This window comes from Diprion similis, chromosome 4 (genome assembly GCF_021155765.1).
Source record: "Diprion similis isolate iyDipSimi1 chromosome 4, iyDipSimi1.1, whole genome shotgun sequence".
Classification (NCBI taxonomy): Eukaryota; Metazoa; Arthropoda; class Insecta; order Hymenoptera; family Diprionidae; genus Diprion; species Diprion similis.
This window is the reverse complement of record NC_060108.1, coordinates 14,610,175-14,628,032: the sequence shown is the minus strand read 5'-3', so window position 1 is coordinate 14,628,032 and position 17,858 is coordinate 14,610,175. Positions and strand designations below refer to the sequence as shown.

Sequence of the window (17,858 nt, the reverse complement as noted above, 5' to 3'; positions counted from 1 at the left end):
TGAATTATTCGTTCTTAATTATTGCGAAATCCGTATGAAAAAGTATCAGTTTTTTTTTTTTTTTTCTTCATTCAGGTAAAAATTTCCGCGACTTTCCGTGTACCGAACAAACAAAAGTATGTCTCAAGAGCAATAAGCGTAAACTTTATTTTTAGCGTAAATTCGCACTTTGTTCCGATGACGATTTAACGTACGAGTCTGAACTATGACAATAATAATGTCCTATTATCCATGACATTTACGATTGTACGTACATTACATCGTTCGAAGGCACTTTGTACCCCTCACTCATTGTCAGTATGTTGTTGCTTCCTGATTACCAACTGCATTAGTCTTTCTCCCGACTGCGACTGTATCGTCCCAATGTTCAACAATGAGTATGACGTATGATATATATGTATATTACATATTGAATTAGAATCACTGTAATTTTAAATAAACTAGTTAAAAATAAACCGATTAGTTGATAGGTAAGTCTAGTTAAGTCGATTTCAACGTTGACGTATAAATCTCCAAATATCGAAGTCCACGTATCTCAAACTGCAAAAAAGGGCTGAACAGCCCCACTATATACACAATTCTGGATAAAAATACTTCAACACATTTTCATTTGACGCAAAAGTAAAGAAATAGCACGAATCCTACGAAATCGTGATAGTAAATTCGCAGAATTCATGCCATTTCTTTATTTTTGCCTCAAATGAAAATGTATTTGAGTGTTTTTGTTCAGAATTGCGTATAGAATGGGGCTGCTAAGCTCTTTTTCGTGTTTGAGGTACGTGCACTTTATATTTGGATATATATGTATATATATTAGGGTGGGTGAAAAAAAAATATATTTTTCGTAAAATTATTTCGTAAAAATTTCGATATTTTACCAAAGAACACTTGATGAACTTTACGAAAAATATCTTTTATATTTTTGAGTCATTATTTCGTAATGAAATACAAAAAAATTGTGAAAGTCATCGTTTACCATTTCAGGTTGAACTTTAGCCTTGAATAACTTTTAAACGAGTCGACTTGGCGAAAAATCGCAACAGACCTTTATTGTGGATCGTTCAATTTCCTACAAGAATATGTATTGATCTACAACTTGTTCATTCGTTCGAACGCAATAAAATTCTAAACTAAAAAAAAAAAAATTTTTTTGTTTTATTTAAATGGAAATCAAAAATCGGGATGAGGCACCTCTTAATATTAACATTAAGAGCTTAAACTTTCACAGAATTTCTTTTTCATCATCTTGAACAATATTTTCGTTTTTTCTTTGCATCCCCTTAAAACATACTCACGTAAGTATTGGCTGGGAATTATGTTATTTAAATTTTCCAATCAATTTATTTTGCAATTATTATCCAATTATCCCTATAGCATTATCATCGCGTTGTCTACTGTCGGAACATAAAAAAAAAAAAAAAAAAAAAAATAAGTTCACGGCGATGCAATCTGTCCCAATTTGAACAACAAAAGCACCTGACAAACGGACACACGCATTGCGCAATCGTTGAAACAATGAAACTCGGATTTAATGATATGTTCTATAAAATAATTATTGTTTGTTTGAGTATACGTTGAAATACGGTGATCTTAATAAGAATATTATGAATATATTTCGAAGAAAGGAATTGCATCATCCTTCGACTGGAAACACACGTGGAAGGGTAAAATAGTGTAATAAACAAGCACGATACAAATACGAAAGCCATGCATGAATTTGAACTTCGACCTGTTATTTCCTTCAACCTGTGTTATTAGAGGTAAAAATAGGTCAAAGGACTAAAATTAAATATAGTATTTGTTGTAAATTTATATTACACAGTCCTGGTGTTTCTGCGATAGTCTTCTGTCCTCACACTGTATCCTTTATTTATTGAAAACACATAAATCAAAGGTGCCGGTAACACCACCGAATGTCAACACGAGTTTTGAGTTTGGTGCGCGCACTGTCGCGGATGAGAATTTTCTATCTGTGCCGGATGGAATAAATAACCGATAAAACATGAGTAATTCCGCGTTGTATGGTCAAAGTGTCGTGTGTGAATATCTCGTATTCACATTGCTGAGCTGAGCTGTTACTGCGTAGACAATTTCTTTGTAGTATTTACGCTGGTCATATTTTTGGAGGAAATGTCGTGATAGACGGCTAAGCTGTGATTCATGAGCTCAAGACGTTCTACTGAATTTATTTGGCTCTATTTACATTTTACTTTGCGCATTAATAAACTGCTTTACATCCCCTGTTGCGCTACATCTATTATGCGACTGCGTTACTGTATTTCAAAGGTAACACGTGGTCCGTATCACGGTCCGTATTCGGGTGATGTACGATACAAACTAGCGAACTGCTACACGAGCAATGATGAACGAACCGGAACGAACCAGCAGCAGAATGAAATTCCGGAAGCGTACCGCTGCTTGCCCGCCACCCGTGCCTTTGTCTCAACGATTTCAACCGTCTCACCACAACATTCCCGTCACGTTCCGTGATGATCCAAACGGATGCGCGAGACGATTCAAATTTTCGACTAGTTTTCATAAATTCGCCATTTTGGAAAGCGATCGTAACTGCTCGCATTTCGTAGGATGACACTTCACTAAGTTTTTTTTTTCTTCCTTTTTTTTACCCTTTCGACATATTTAAAGAGTCGTGGGAATTTCCCATAGAAAAAATAAACCATGCCGAGGAAAAGAATTTTTAGGAAAGTCACGCCAGAAACGTTGGTTGGTAGCAGTGAAATCAACGTGCAGATTTTTAACTTACCGGGAAATTTGAATCATCTTTTAGTTATCTCAGGCTATTATTAAATTAAATTAACGAGAATTGTTTTTTTTGTGATGGTATGATTGTTAATAAAAGGATACTAGTCCGGCAGGAATTCCCGATTTAGAAAATACTAAAAATTTTTTATTCTAAAAAAATAACAGATAACAATCTTTGCTAAATTTTAGTAGCAATATAATAAAAACATACACCTCATGAAATTGCTGCGATGATAACGGTGATGCCTCCTTTTTTTCTTTAGTCGTAAACTGGAACTGCGTTATATCTCTAGCTATAAAATTATAATATACAACAAAGTCATGTCTAAACAGATCATGACTTCACAGCATGTTCCACACAAACTAATTGTAAGGTCAAGTTACCATCTTTACAAATCTCGTGTACACGAAATTCGTTATTTTATAATTGAAATGTTGAAGTGAGCGTATCATTGAGCTCTAAATCGAGGCAACTGGGTCATCCAGAGCCGTGATAACAAGTACCCAATATAAGAATTCCGTAGATGCTGCAGCGATACTTTACATTCGGTAAATCCAGACAATTTAACTTTATTAAGATTGGATGCTGTAATTTTTTTCCTTACACATATATATATATGTATAATATATATATATTTTTTTGTCTATCAATCTTTTATTTACATTGACACTGTTCAAATCAGTCGTAGCAATACATTGCGTTTTGAGACACCTCAATCATTTACATGTCAACAATTCAATTCGAAATTCTATATTGTGCGTTACATTTAATCTACGTAAAAAAATAACCGGTCACAAGTCACAACCCTGACGTCTACCGCCATGTATAATGTTTCACCGTTTTGGTTAATTAATTATTACATTCAATTATTTATTCAATTAGGCTATATTCCTATTGTAGCTTCATCCAAGAGAAGACAAATGAATCAGGTATGTATGTAGAAACAACACACATGGGGATAAAAAATAAATAAATATAATAAAAGAAAAAAATTATGCGCGTTCAAACACAAATGACAAATCCGTTCATGTATTATGCTACACTTTCGGTAGAGAAAAATAATTGTCGGCTGCCTTAAATCAGATCTTTGAGGCTTCAACTCACTACCACTTTTTTCCCTTCCATCTCTTACAACACATTCTTCTCATATTTCAGTTAGGGTACTTGAAAATTGTTGTTTTATTTTTACCCGCGTTTAAATTGTACGTCGGCTTTTCACGCGGTTCCAATGGAATACCATTTTTACTGTACCTAGACAATTGATTTATGCCAACTTATTTACGTTTACAAACGAATCTTGCCTTGTTGTATCTGTTCAAACGCTTCAGGCGTTAGAACTTTGTAGCCAGACTTTGGATCCAAGTAATATAATTTGTCCTGAATCTTTGTTGGATCATAACCTTCGTCCTGCAGATCTTTCTTCTTTATTTTGAATGTACCTAAGAAAGGAGTGAAGAACAAATGAGGGAGCTCAGTATCATATTCGGTTTGATATTCCAAAACATAAATTATTTCCAGAATCTGGTGGCTGTTGAAGGATTCTCGGAGATTTCAGTCTTTCAGGATTTCTAGGCCCAATAGACAGTGTACTTTTATGTCGCTTTGTCTGGTAATCGTTTTCTTGGAAGTTTTACGTACAATATCTATGATGAAAACTTACCAGTCATATCAATTTTCCTCAAAGCTCTGATGAATTGAGGTCTAGCATATGAGGGCAGTTGCTCTTTCATCCCTAACACTAGCTGCTCTAGGTTTAGTGTGTCATCTGGGTCATAAATAGCTGCCATTCCAGCCCGTCCTTCAGCTCCTTGAATCTATAGAAATATTAAATTATTAGCTACCTTATAATCCTTGACAATTCCATGGGTTCTTTTCTTCTCTTGGAAATATGACTTGAAATTAAGGCTACGAATCCGGTTCCGAATTCACGCTTTAAATTTTTACTATACAAGTATGAATTAATGCTCTTTATCACCTCAACACCGTAAACGACGCAATCCTTGTAACTGGCAAGGTTGCTGACAATTGCCTCGACTTCTGATGTCGATACATTTTCACCTTTCCATCTGTATGTGTCACCGGTGCGATCTTTAAAGAACAGGTATCCCAACTCATCGGCTACCAAGATGTCGCCTATAATATAGAATTAATATTGCATTTCACAAATACTTTTGGGTTCGTTATCAAGAAAAACTCTAAACCTAAATTATATACATATTTTTTTTCAAATTTGATTTTGTTATTTTGACGTGTTATAGAGAGAAAAGTGGTTCAACTTATTGAAAAAATTTGAACATCTCAATTTGTAAATCCTGTATGGGATTGATGTTTTTATTTCAGTTATTGCATAAGCTGCAGCACATTTCTTTTTTATTATGCACTCATAAGACATTCAATAATCGTTACAGGTTAATGCTTGCTTTGCTCACCAGAAACGAAGGCAGAATCACCCTTGGCGAAGACATCATGAACGACTTTGCTTTCGGATGCCTTAGAGTCGACGTAACCCAGGAATGCTCTAGTTGGATTATTAGGCAAGATTTTGCCGATAAAAACGCCAGGTTCATCTAAAAACGAATTCGACAATCAGTAAAGAGTAAGGTTGCTGCTAATTAGCCACACAATTGTTCAGCTTTCAACGCACACAATCCTAGAATCAAGAATTATTATATAGTATTGAAAAAACGTAATTACTTGGCTCGCAGTTCATACAAAGTCCCTTAGAATTTCTGATCGGCTCTCCATTCGCATCTACCTTAATTATAGAAATCGGATACACTGCTGGGATGATTCTTGAGACAAAGCCGATAGCCCCAACGGTATTGTCGATGTTTACTGTGGAAAGTAAATAAACATAATCATGTTCGCATGTTCAATTTGATTAAATTTCTTGCGCAACAGTTTGCATACCAATGTTCGCATTTCCTTCGGTAGCTCCGTAAAACTCGGAAACTCTAGCTATTTTGAAACGATTAACGAAATCATTCCAAATTTGCGGCCTGAGTCCATTGCCAAAAATCATTCTAACATTGTGTTGTTTGTCTTCTGGTTTCGGCGGTACTGCCAGTACATATCGACACATTTCCCCAATATACTGAGCTACCTGAAACGATAAAAATGTATAAATATTACATCACCGCCAGCTAAAACTAGTTAAGTAGTAGCATTCATCGTAAATTATGTTGAATGACTAAGAACTTGTTTTGTAGAAAGATCGATTGTTTGAAAGCTATGCGATTTACAGAAAGAACTAGGTCATTTATAAGTTTTCAATTTCAAACGATGTTGTCCAAATTTCTTTCTATAGAAAGAAATAGAACCAGAAATTTAGTAAATAAAATACGTTACAAGGACGAATGTGATTAACGTGGGGAAAATTTAACGACCTGCGATATCTCGAAAACAATATAAAAGTAGTAATAATAACGATAACCTGGGCCTTAAAATAAAATATGCTGGAACAAATATACAATTATATAATACACAACTTGTTTTCAAACTTACTGTACACTGGTATTTAGCACAATCGCTAAAATACGAGCTGGCCGAAAACTTTTTCCTAATCACAACCGTTGAACCGTGTAGTAAAGCTTGGCCTATCGACATGATGCCGCCAGCCGTGTGGTACAACGGTAGTGGAGTGTAAAATCTGTCACTGTTTCTAAAACCTGCGACATAGTGGATACCGCTAGCGATGAATAAGTACCTGTAATCAGAAAATCATCACGATAATTAGCGGGAGAAAATTTCACGTTTGTTTACTAGCCGGCAACGTCATTTTATCATTACAAAGCTTTCGACGATTTTTCGGGTAACGAACTAAATTTTGCAAAATTCTTAACATCAAATGATATAAAAATGTCGTGTTCTTCAATGATATAGGTAAGGTAATGGGTTGAATTGCAAGCCAGAGTACTGAATATATAGATATTTTATATAATCAATGATTTTATGTTTCATGTTTCGTAAAATTTGTTATACCGTTTTTGCGGCTCCAACGCGAATCGAATATCCGGTTGCGATTAGTCGCAAATAAACGGAATAGTGAGATAAGATACACATAAGTATCATAATGCTGAAAGATAATAAAAGACGATTTCTTCAATGTATCCAACAAAGTATATAATTTCTGGTATTTAAACCTGTTACTGAATAGTGTACATACAGGTAGGCTGACGAATTTAAAATTCGTTCGACCAGATGATACGTGTAATTAATTAAAGGTACTTTTCATCACTTCGTAAGTCATGCAAAAAATACAACGTATATTACCGCTGTCAATTCAATTACGTAAAAGCGGTAAAATGAATGAATGAATGAATATAAGAAAAAAAGAAAAAGGTTTTAAGAATTGACTAAACACATTGACAAACACACTTTACATTAATTAAAGTTCCTACTTTGTGAATATAATTCGTTGACGAATACACTTTTCGAACATTTAAGTGAATTAAGAAAGAAAATTACGTACAGTTTTAAACCTTTGTCATTTTTTCTTATTACTTGATTATTCAGTGTAATTGTGTTATACATATTATGTTCAACAAATTTATTTGTTATGTAAAAAAATTTTCTAGTCCCACGTAAGGAATGGAGAAGAAAAAAATTGAAACTTGCTTATCTTACCTGGAGTTTGTGATCACGGCAGCCTTTGGCAGGCCGGTTGTACCGCTGGTGTAAATATAAAGGAGTTTATCACTGTATCCACCCTTTTCTTTGACCACAGGCGGTGTGGTTGGGGCATCAACGAGAATAGCGGTGAGATCTTTTTCCTTCAGTCCATTAGACGGTGAATTTGTAGTGTCCGAAAATCTGTACAACGCTATTTTCGCGTTTACGGACGAAGATATGTCTTTAATGGCTGGAAAAAATAAACGATAATTTAATTCCGCATACAGGTGATAAGGTACGAACGGATTAGTAATCATTGTTCAATGTTATCATCCTTTTTTTGCGGTCTACATTGTAATATTCAAAGCAGCTTACCATCGCCTAAATCAGCGCCGTATATTATCGCTTGGCAATTGGCAACGTTGATGCTGTGTAGAAGAGATGCTTTTCGGAGATTAGTATTTATCAACGGTACGATAACGCCGAGTTTGCTTAAGCCTAGCCAAATTGCAACGAACTCCGGCCGATTTTCCAAAAACAGAGCAATGGCGTCTCCTTTGTGATATCCATGCGTCTTGAACACCGTCGCTACTTTATTACTAAAATCCTCAACCTGCAAGTAAGGACATATGCGTATTATTGGCAACTGGGTAATTTACAGGGAAGAAATCCAAGAATTTCTGTTCCAGTTACATCTTTAGATTTTTATACACTACAAGCGATAAAGCGCAAACAAAATACCTGCTGGAAGGTCCATTCTTGATCCTCGTAGATGAAGCAAATTTTGTTCGGATGTTTCGTCACGTGTTGCGCGAAAATATCTGCAACGCATCGATTCTTCTTCTCATGTGATCGGATAGACCACAGTAAAGTTATGTACCTCAAAACTGCCCTGTTAAATAAAAAAAAATTACAGATATTGGAGTAATATACACATATAATACAATATAGGTATTTGTCATCATTTCCAAATTAAAGAATTCAATATAAAAATTCATTGCATGCATGAATACACGTATTGAATAAAGTTTCGTGCGAACTACCGTCCACAGAAGCCGCCGAGTATCGTAAAAATACAGCATTCTCTTAAAACAGCGAGAGAAGAATTTTGGATGCCTTGTACCGATCGTTCCGCGCTTTTAAGTACCTTCTTCTTCTTCGTGCGTGTTCGTAATTCTACTTTTTTGCGTAAGATATTTAAAAAACCAGCGTCAATAGCTTTACATGTCAAAATGAAAATCGAACTCACATGCGGTAAGTTCACATTAAGTACTTTACATGGATTGACACGTCGTCAAGTTGTTGACTTTAATTATTCAGTGCTTCGATCATTGTACAGCTATACATGTAATATCCTCCACATGTAAGTATTCACCTGAAGCGTGCCGAGTCATCATCGGTTACAAAATAAAGGCGTTAAAAATTCAAGGTTATAACTAAGGTCATGCGTCAAACCGAAGCAGCGTAGTTAAAACCACGGATGGAAGAAAACTTGTCAACGTCGATCAGTCGTTCGTGTGTGGGTAAACAAATGTTCGAGTAATTAAATGCGAAAGAAAAAAAGATTGTAAAAAATGTAACGCTTCTTGTTAATTTAATCTATCAAATGAAAACCGCCGGATTGAATAAGTTGCAAATAACGCAAATGTCAAGAATATCCCATAAAAAAAAATAAAAAAAAAATAACAGAAAACACGTTTATGGTAATAAGACTAATAATAAGATAAGAGACTGACGAAAATTCATCGTGATTTCTGAAAAACACTTATATGGAAATGAATGCAAATGAACGTTATTCAGCAACTGTGGATCACAAGTAAGAATTCCGAGTTCATCGTTAATCTGATTTCAATTGCTAACGCTACGCAAAATATGCTCCAATACAGCCGTATCAGCTGACCGTATTCCATGCAAAGTGATACTAAAAAATCGAATGGGTTTCGTGGTTAAAATGAGTTTCGGAAAGTCCGAACCATGATTCATTTTTTCCACCGATTTTTTCCATGACAGTCGTGGAGTGCTTTATCTATATCAAATCTGAATAGATTAATTAACCGCAATTAATTCTCGCATAAGTAGGCTAATAATCATCCACACGTATAATAATCCATGCTTTCTATACGTTTCATCGGTGAGTTACCGGTCATAAAATATGCTACTCATGTTACACGCAATACATGAAAAATTTACAGGTATACCTATATACTGTAGCCTAGTTAAGAACAGTATAATGTACCATATCAAGAAACGCGTTTTGATGCCGTTATACGGATCAAATCGACGTACATCGGCAATCTCTCGTATCCATGTCTCAAACCCTGGTCTCAAGCAAGATAATAATATAATCTCGACGCGTTTATATTCTAAGGTAGTCGTTGAAACAGGTTCAAAGATACTTTAGACTTTAAACATTATGCGCCCAACTAAAGGATTGCGAGCGTATCACGTGCGGTTGTAATTACGCAACAGGGATCTACATGTTGTGTAGTAAATAATAGTAAAAACAATCATGATGATGATGATGATAATAACACGATTTGCCCTTTTGTTTTTTTAAACTTGACTAGGAATAAATACGATTTTTCGTTGTGTTCATCCAGTGAGCAATATAGACGTAAAGAATTCATTTCACCGTCTGCAGAGATTATCATCCTTATTATTGGTCTCCAGAAACAGAGTAGAAAAAAGGTAGATAACGGAAGTTACAAACACTGCCGCCTGATTAGATAAACCTCTTTCTCATTCGAAAACCTAAAACGATTTTACAGGGTTTATAATTAAGACAGACGTGGTACAGTTAATCGTCATAATATGCAAATTGACTGAATCCAGCAGCGAAAACCAGAAAAAAAATTACAGTTTATCTCTGTGTAATATATATTTACTTATATTACAAGAGCTGATACGTACAGAAAAAAAGGCGAGGCTGAAAATATTAACGTTGCCGAAACGTGGAAACAAAAATTACTATTTTACACCTTTAAAATAACTCAAGAGGTTGAATTGACAAGATCTGAGTTTGTTCGTACTTTATTAACGGTTTCGTGAATTTCAGGTAATCACCTAAAGTTGCAAACTAACGAGTTTTTCTAAAGATTCATCATTACGAATATCACCATACAGATATTTATACAATTACACAATCCGTCTTCGCTCGTTTCAAGATTTATACCATTTCGAGGCTCGTTTTATAAAGCAAGCTAACCGCGATCTCTTGCATGGCCTTTTACGATCATTGTTAACCTTCCGTCCGGACTGTGAACATTTTAGTGCTAGACGGAAATTTCCATCTTCCATAACTGTTTGACTTAAAGAATTTTTTTTTCAAATAATCAGCAAAAGATTTCGATCCAAAACCTATTGGAGCATGAAATACAAAAAATTGTTATGTACTCAATAATTTGTGCGACATTTTTTGACCGAGAATTCCCTGTAAGATTACATCCGAGCACTAAAGTGTTCACAGTGGGAACCGTGTATCAAAAAGCAAAAGTGGGAACGGCGGGTTAAAACCGGTATAACTTGCTCGATTACGTCGCGTAATTTTCAGTTTTTTTTTTTTTAACAATTCGGCTATTTTATTTCATAATGTGAAGAATCTACATGTAAAGATTTGCAATTCGTTTAATGATCATTTCGAAAAAACGTATAATATTGTACAGAAGCTAAAACATACGTATAGGTACAAGAAAAAACACGAGACGCCGAAATGAGGGCAACAGCATTAACGTAAATATCAACGCGACGATAAACAACCAAATAAGAAGAACCAAAAAATAAACAAAGAAGAATTTCTCTTCATGACACTCGAAAGCGATTTCTCTCAATTCTAGGACAGCGAACACGTACAGCGTGGTCCAGCCTATTGAAGCTCGATCTTTCGGACCACTTCACGCCGATCATACAGATAACCAGAGTAAAAAAAAAAAATAATCACCGTAATGGTAAATCGGAAGTTTAGTAATATTCTCTCACATCCTTTCAACGCTTTTTCTCACTCTTTCACGCGTCGCAAGAAACCCACCGACAAATAGCCGGCCAAAATGAATCCACGATTGAACTCTCCCGCCTGCGCAGCATAAACCGGATGTCCAGGGTCGTGCCACGAGGCCAAAGGGCCCGAGGTATTCACCTTCAAAAATCTGTCGGCACTTCTTGCAATTGAGATCTGCGTTACAAGTATGTATAAATTTTTGTCGTTGCATTAGGCGTTCGATCGTTACTTTAGTCAAATGATCGTCAGCTTCTATATTACCGCGAAAATGTATCGAGTAAGAAAAAATCTAGAAAATAATAACGAGTAGAAGAAGAGCCCGACGTCGATGCATCTTCATTTTCTGGCCTCTTCACGGATAAGTACGTGAGACGCCGTGTTTCTTCAGCCCGCATACCGGCAGCGAATGATCTCATCCCGTGGAAGGAAACTATCGCTATAAAGCGTCTGGCAAGCCTCTCAACAATAGGAAGTATATCTAAGCAACAAAAGTACAGGAAGATAAGAGTTTACGTCACGCTTGCTTCCGTTCTCGTTTAATAGTTCAATCAAAAAACCGAAAAAAAAAGAAAAAAAAAAAAAAGAAAACCAATGTTTGCAACCCTCGTTACCGTTCTGTACGGTAACCAAAAGACAAGGCGTGCGAACCGTTACAGTCCGACTCTCAGGAGTGAAAGGAATCCGGAGTAAGTAAACGACCGCCGCGAGTAGCGAGGATTACGACGCGGAGGTTAAACAGTGGCGATGCGACGAGTGAACGATTTTATTTTCCAAATCTTAGAGAGAAAGCGAAAACGCCTCCCTGAGTCAGTGATCAGCCACCACCTAGGTAACAAGCAATTACATCTAAAGTCGACAAGTAAAATCAACTTACGTGAGATCCCTTGGCAGTGTTCTGACGGCGACGTAAAACCACCTGAACCTTCCTCCGGACGCAAAGTAGGCGACGATGGCGACGAGGAATAGCTGCACCAGGAACCTCGACCCCATGGACATCCATATCGCCGCCGAGAGCATAACCAGGATCGCTGCTATCATCGTGGCTAGCGCCAGGCGACGCAGCAAACGCACAACTGTACTCCGTCGGCCCCCCATCTCGCAGACACGTGAGTGGGGCGCCCCTGGAGGGGGGATTATCCCGCCACCGTCGACGGGCTCGACGACTCCCCGTCGCGACGGATCCTCGACCTCGCCGCGCTCCACGTCCTGCGCATGCACATGTCAGAAATCTCTGTAATTTCGCTGTCTTCTTTACCAGCTCTTTTTATCTCTAAGTATGTATGCTCATTTATGTTTATGATTTTTTTTTTGATAAAGGCGTCCCGTCCCAACGGCGTCGGTTCGGAATTTCGACCGAAGAGACTCACTGATTTCTCTAGATCAGCGGCGTCACTGGAAGACGGGAAATCGAATTGGAAAGTATGCTGTTGTTGGGCTTTACCGACCGAGTGCAACGTCACTTATGTCGTCGCTGTTATCAGAGCCTATGAATCGTTGAACCGAAAAAGTTCCAGCTACTTAGTGCAATTCTATATTTCCCGAACTTTTCTTGAACAACGCACAAGCAACATCACGAGACCGATCATTTGCTAAAGTTTAAAGAGATTTCGTTATTCAAAATAAGATAGAATTGTAAAGTATGATTTGCGGTATTTGAAGGTTTTCGATTTACAGTGCGACAATTAAAATGTACATAAAATGACGCTTGTCATATAAGTATAAAATCGATTAGAATCCGTGAACAGTTACTTTCTTTCTTTAAAACCATTTTACCGACAGTACAAATGGATTTTTTCAAATCTTGATCGATCGTATGAAACAAGCTACACTTTAATACTTGTAAATTAATGAATTAAGGCCGGAAGGAAAATTTATTTGTTTTTTATACTTTCCATGTGGGGACTACCTTTAGTTAATTGCTGAACATATCAATAACTGTGATAAGAGGATGTTGAACCTGTATACGTGTTATATTATACTTATTTGTTGGGATTTACTTGTTTTTATTTAAAACTCACGTCAGTTATCAACGATAACGTATAAGTAGCATGATGTTGCACTTTTTTCCCTATCCTTTTTTTTTATTACGAACATGAAACTGATATGTTTTGGAACTTAAAAGAAAGCTGGCACAAATATATCTATAAGTTAGATCGAAATTATATGAATAGATATATCTTATCGCATCGCATCAACGCTTCTCAATATCTTGTTATTCAAGTGGTATAATTTTACCTTGGCTCATGAATGAAATATTTCGCGACATTTAAAGCTTTAGTTTTTGTTTTTCATTCTGCACGTTTGACCCCGATAATTAAATGTCAAAATAAGTAATAAAATTTTATATTCATGGTTATCCATTTGATTTCAAATTTTGAGAGGATAAATTGGAACAAGCAATTAAGGCTGATACGGAGCCTTGACTCAATGCCGGATTTAGATATGGCCATAAACCAATCTCGATGTGAATTTATTTTTTGTCGATGAGTATATAAACTCGTCGCATAAACAGAAACCGGGAATCCTCGTAAAACAAAGCGTCCTGCAAAATATGACGAATAATAAATAAGTCAATGCGGATCTAGCGTGAACTGGTGTTGACTGGCCTAATTTGATAGCAAAAAGTAAAAACAGTCTCTGCTTACACCGAATGACACTTATATATAAATTTTTGCAATGCTTACGTTGATATAATCACGAGACGATTTCAAACAATGGGATTCTACTTGCAGTTCAATTAATCTGTAAGAATGTCGCATAGAATTAAAAAAAAATTTGATTCCCCCTGTAAATACTCGTTGACATTCAGCTGGTACAGGTTTTGGTTTGTAACGGTTTGGCGCAATGGTTCGAGCTGAAGAATTCGTGGAACGTAAATTTACCTATTATATCTAGTTTTCGATGTTATTTCAGCTGTACTTGAATATTTGAACCCCGATACAATAGCCGCAGGTAAATTTGTCCCCGGTAATTAAGCGGGTTTGCAAGCAAAAACTAAGAAGTTCACAAAAGATTTAAATCAGGCGCTATATTGTTAATGATACTATATTATCATCAAACTCATAACAGGCAGCCAACAAAACGTTCACAACACACCGCACGGATATTTGAGGAAGTTGGACTTTACCGGGAGGCTGTAATATCAGCTAACCATAGAGACAAAAAATGACGAACTAGATAAGCCAGAGCAACAGTAATGCCTTAAAAAGAATCTTACTTTTCTTATCTTCGTTATACTCCGAATTTTCCTCAGTTATAATATATTCAAATTATTTCTTAGTCTGTTGTTCACAATTGATCAGTTTATATTCAGTATTCCAATCACAAAATTATGAATTAGCATGTAGCCTTGTATACTGGGAATATTCATTCCGATTCTGCACAATGTATGGTGAAAAAAAAAAAGAAAAACTGAAAGAAAAACCGCGTAGTAAGTAAAGCGTGCTTTCACGTTCTGCAGTTTCATGCGGATGATGTGATATACATACCTACATTCTTGCATAGTTAATGTAGTATCATGCATGTTTAGACGTGGAAAGCGTGAAAAGTAGGTGAAATAAGCATAATAAAAATAAAATAGGTAAATAAATTGCCCTCCTTTACAGTGCCCGCTTATAACGTACCTACACAATATATACCGTTGCACTATTCAGATTTGACGTATAAACTTTCGCAGTTTCTCCTGCCACAACGATGCGTGTATAATGTGATATTACATACCTATATTGCACACTGCACTAGAAACAATGACTCCGGGGTCTTTTGAATAAAGCACGGGATGGACTATTGGAAATGAATGATGCATGACGATAATCTAGTCATTTTAATGATTAGACAGAATTCATAAGTGGTGGCATAACAATTACAACAGGTATTCGTATGTGTGTAGGAAAAACCATCAACCTCGACTAATATTATAACACCTTAGCGTTATAAGTACAGTAAAACGAGTTTCTATTTAGTGATTGATAAAAACTGTAAAACCATTAAATTCGTCGAATTTTGACGAGTTTAATGGGTGTATTACTAAAGATAGCTGACAGCACCGAACTGCTCACTCTACCTAGGTATACGAGGAAGAGAGTGAAACCTTTAAAATGGGTTAATTCTGCTGGAGGAATTTGAAACCGCCGCGTCACTGTCGCGGCAGAGAATTCGGTGTACTTATGTTCAACGATTTCGATGCTCCTCCTTTCTTGAAAATAAAAGTTTCCCCAAATGTATGAATGCGTAAATTGGAACCTGCACGCCCTCGTAACTCACGCTTACAACGAGTCTTATGCATCAATTTTCTTTTCCTTTTTAACTACTCATTAATTCTCTCTCGTCTCGTTATTATTATTTAACGCTTTTAATTGTCTTCCTAGATATTCGGTTACATCGCCTAGCTGCTTGTGCAACTGTAAGCAGCTCTTTATACCTATGTATGTATAGGTATACATATCAGGTTGCAATAATTACTTGTACTTCGCACACAGCATAGGTATAATATGCGAAGATCTTTTCTTGTGGAAAAATCCGCGGGATATAACTTCAACAGTGTTTCTAGATTTTATAGTCCGTCTCTCTCGTTTTACATACATAAATACAATAATAATAGCCTGCAAGCGTTTTTACACATGTAAACGTATATGTTATTAATTGCGCTCACAATTTGAAACTACATTCTTTCCCCAAATTTTCATCACCCATCACACGTCACAATTCAAGTTACATAATGTACCATAAGTCCTAAATTATTATCCTAATTGTAATAAGTTTTATTTTTGGAATGGGAAATAAAATCAAGTGTCGCAAGAAAATTTGAAGGTAGAAATAAATATGTAAATTGCAAACAAGTATATTGAATAATAAAATGTGTGTTATAAACGCCGTTATAAATGATAAACAAGCTTAAAATTTACTATACAGGAATTCGTTGTTAATTTTTCATTTCAGAATATAAGTAACGGATCGAGAAATTTCAGAATGGCGTATTTGAAAGTGAAAATAATTTACGATGGTGTAAATGTTGGTATAAAGCTTGTTATAAGCTCAGCGTATTAGATGTATCAATATTCGTGAACGTTTCATCGATTTAGAAATATTTAAACCTATACCTGTATAAGTATAGATTCTTTTACGTAAAGAAATGCTAAGTTTTTGCCAAATAATTGCTACGACTCACCTTGATTAAGCGAAACCGTATGTCACGTGTGTTAAAAAACCGGCGAATAGAACGACCAACGCATAATTTCAGAAAGTTTCGAATTAGCAACACGATCGGACCTTGTCGTAATAATTAAATGTCAAGTCTCCACGGAGTCACTAACGGATTTTATTTAACAATTGATGATATTTAATTTATTTCAGGGTGAGATAAAAATAGCCGTACGTCTATGTAAAACAAGCCTCGTGGTTATTACTATTTTTCAACTTTTTACCTCTCGGCTATCTCACTCAAACGCTTTCTTAATTCTGACAGACCCAAATTTCTTCATCGCTCGAGTTTAGGTTCAAAGCCAGTGTGTTTGTAAATACGAAAACGTAGTGCACGATCGCTATTGTCATCAACCACGCGACTTGCGAGACTAGAAAATCGGCTGCACGAATGTTTTCGATCAATAACTCGGCGTGTGGTGCTCTCTTTCGGTTAACATCGAAACCTTTTCTGGCGAACTCGATGCATCGTTGGTGCGTTATTAGAACAGGATGCGACCACGTGAGAATCGAAAGTTGTATGAAAGTTGTAGGTATAAACGAAAGAAGCCAAATTTCTCCGTCGAATTTCTGTAGAGTAGATTTTATTCAAAAGCGAACAATTAATTATTGATTTCCAAAACCGGCGAAATTAAATTTGAAAATCGAAGCTTCTAACATCGAAAGAATTATATTTAAAAAAATGTAGTCTTTTTTACACTTACTTTATCCTTGCTTGGTACCAAATTCGGAATAATTGCCGGTGCGGTACCGTTCATCGTGCCGTGTGCTGGTAGACTTTTCGAAATCGAATCCGACATGATATTGTGCTGGTGTATGGTTTAAGTTGGAACACGTTTTAAATATAATTCAACTCACTGCGCATAAATTTGCATATACGTATTTTACTTCACCACTGATTTCGCAAAGTTTTTTTATTATATTCTTATAATACCAACTTTCATTTTATTTCTCAAGTTATAAGGAGATTAAGTTCCAAATCTTCTCGACACTAAATGAATTCAATTGACTTTCACTATCCATCATCTACTTTGATTTCAAGAGTACTGATATACGGGATGGCTGGAATCCAACAAAGAAATGAAAATTAAACTCGACCGATCACATTCTATAGTTGACATTACAACGCATATTTTGACACGAGCAAAACGATTTATAGTAATAATACCGTTCACCGCTAGACTTTCATTTTCCTATTGTACACAATATTTCTCAGGCTTAGTGATTATTGTTAAAACTAGAGATTGTGATCACTCGATCCTTTTCCTAACGGTATGAACCTGTCCGTAG

The 17,858-nt window shown here is 36.0% G+C and overlaps 1 protein-coding gene across 2 annotated transcripts; it reads right to left on the bottom strand.

Moving 5' to 3' along the window:
* Positions 1–3,387: 3,387 nt before the first annotated feature.
* LOC124405721 (long-chain fatty acid transport protein 4) lies at positions 3,388–17,429 on the bottom strand. Of its 2 annotated transcripts, XR_006929135.1 has the most exons (13): positions 17,273–17,429; positions 12,244–12,575; positions 8,117–8,267; positions 7,751–7,988; positions 7,391–7,625; positions 6,269–6,470; positions 5,675–5,867; positions 5,459–5,599; positions 5,194–5,331; positions 4,740–4,897; positions 4,425–4,578; positions 3,933–4,203; positions 3,388–3,902 (listed from the first exon to the last, which is right to left on the bottom strand). XR_006929135.1 is itself a non-coding variant. In XM_046880870.1 (12 exons), exons 1-12 carry the CDS (start codon positions 17,366–17,368, stop codon positions 4,049–4,051), a joined length of 2,193 nt encoding a protein of 730 aa, XP_046736826.1. In that variant the 5' UTR covers positions 17,369–17,428; the 3' UTR covers positions 3,388–4,048. The 2 variants fall into 2 exon arrangements, 1 of the variants encoding a protein (XP_046736826.1); XM_046880870.1 differs by having other exon boundaries at positions 3,388–4,203; positions 17,273–17,428.
* Between the last annotated feature and the right edge of the window lie 429 nt (positions 17,430–17,858).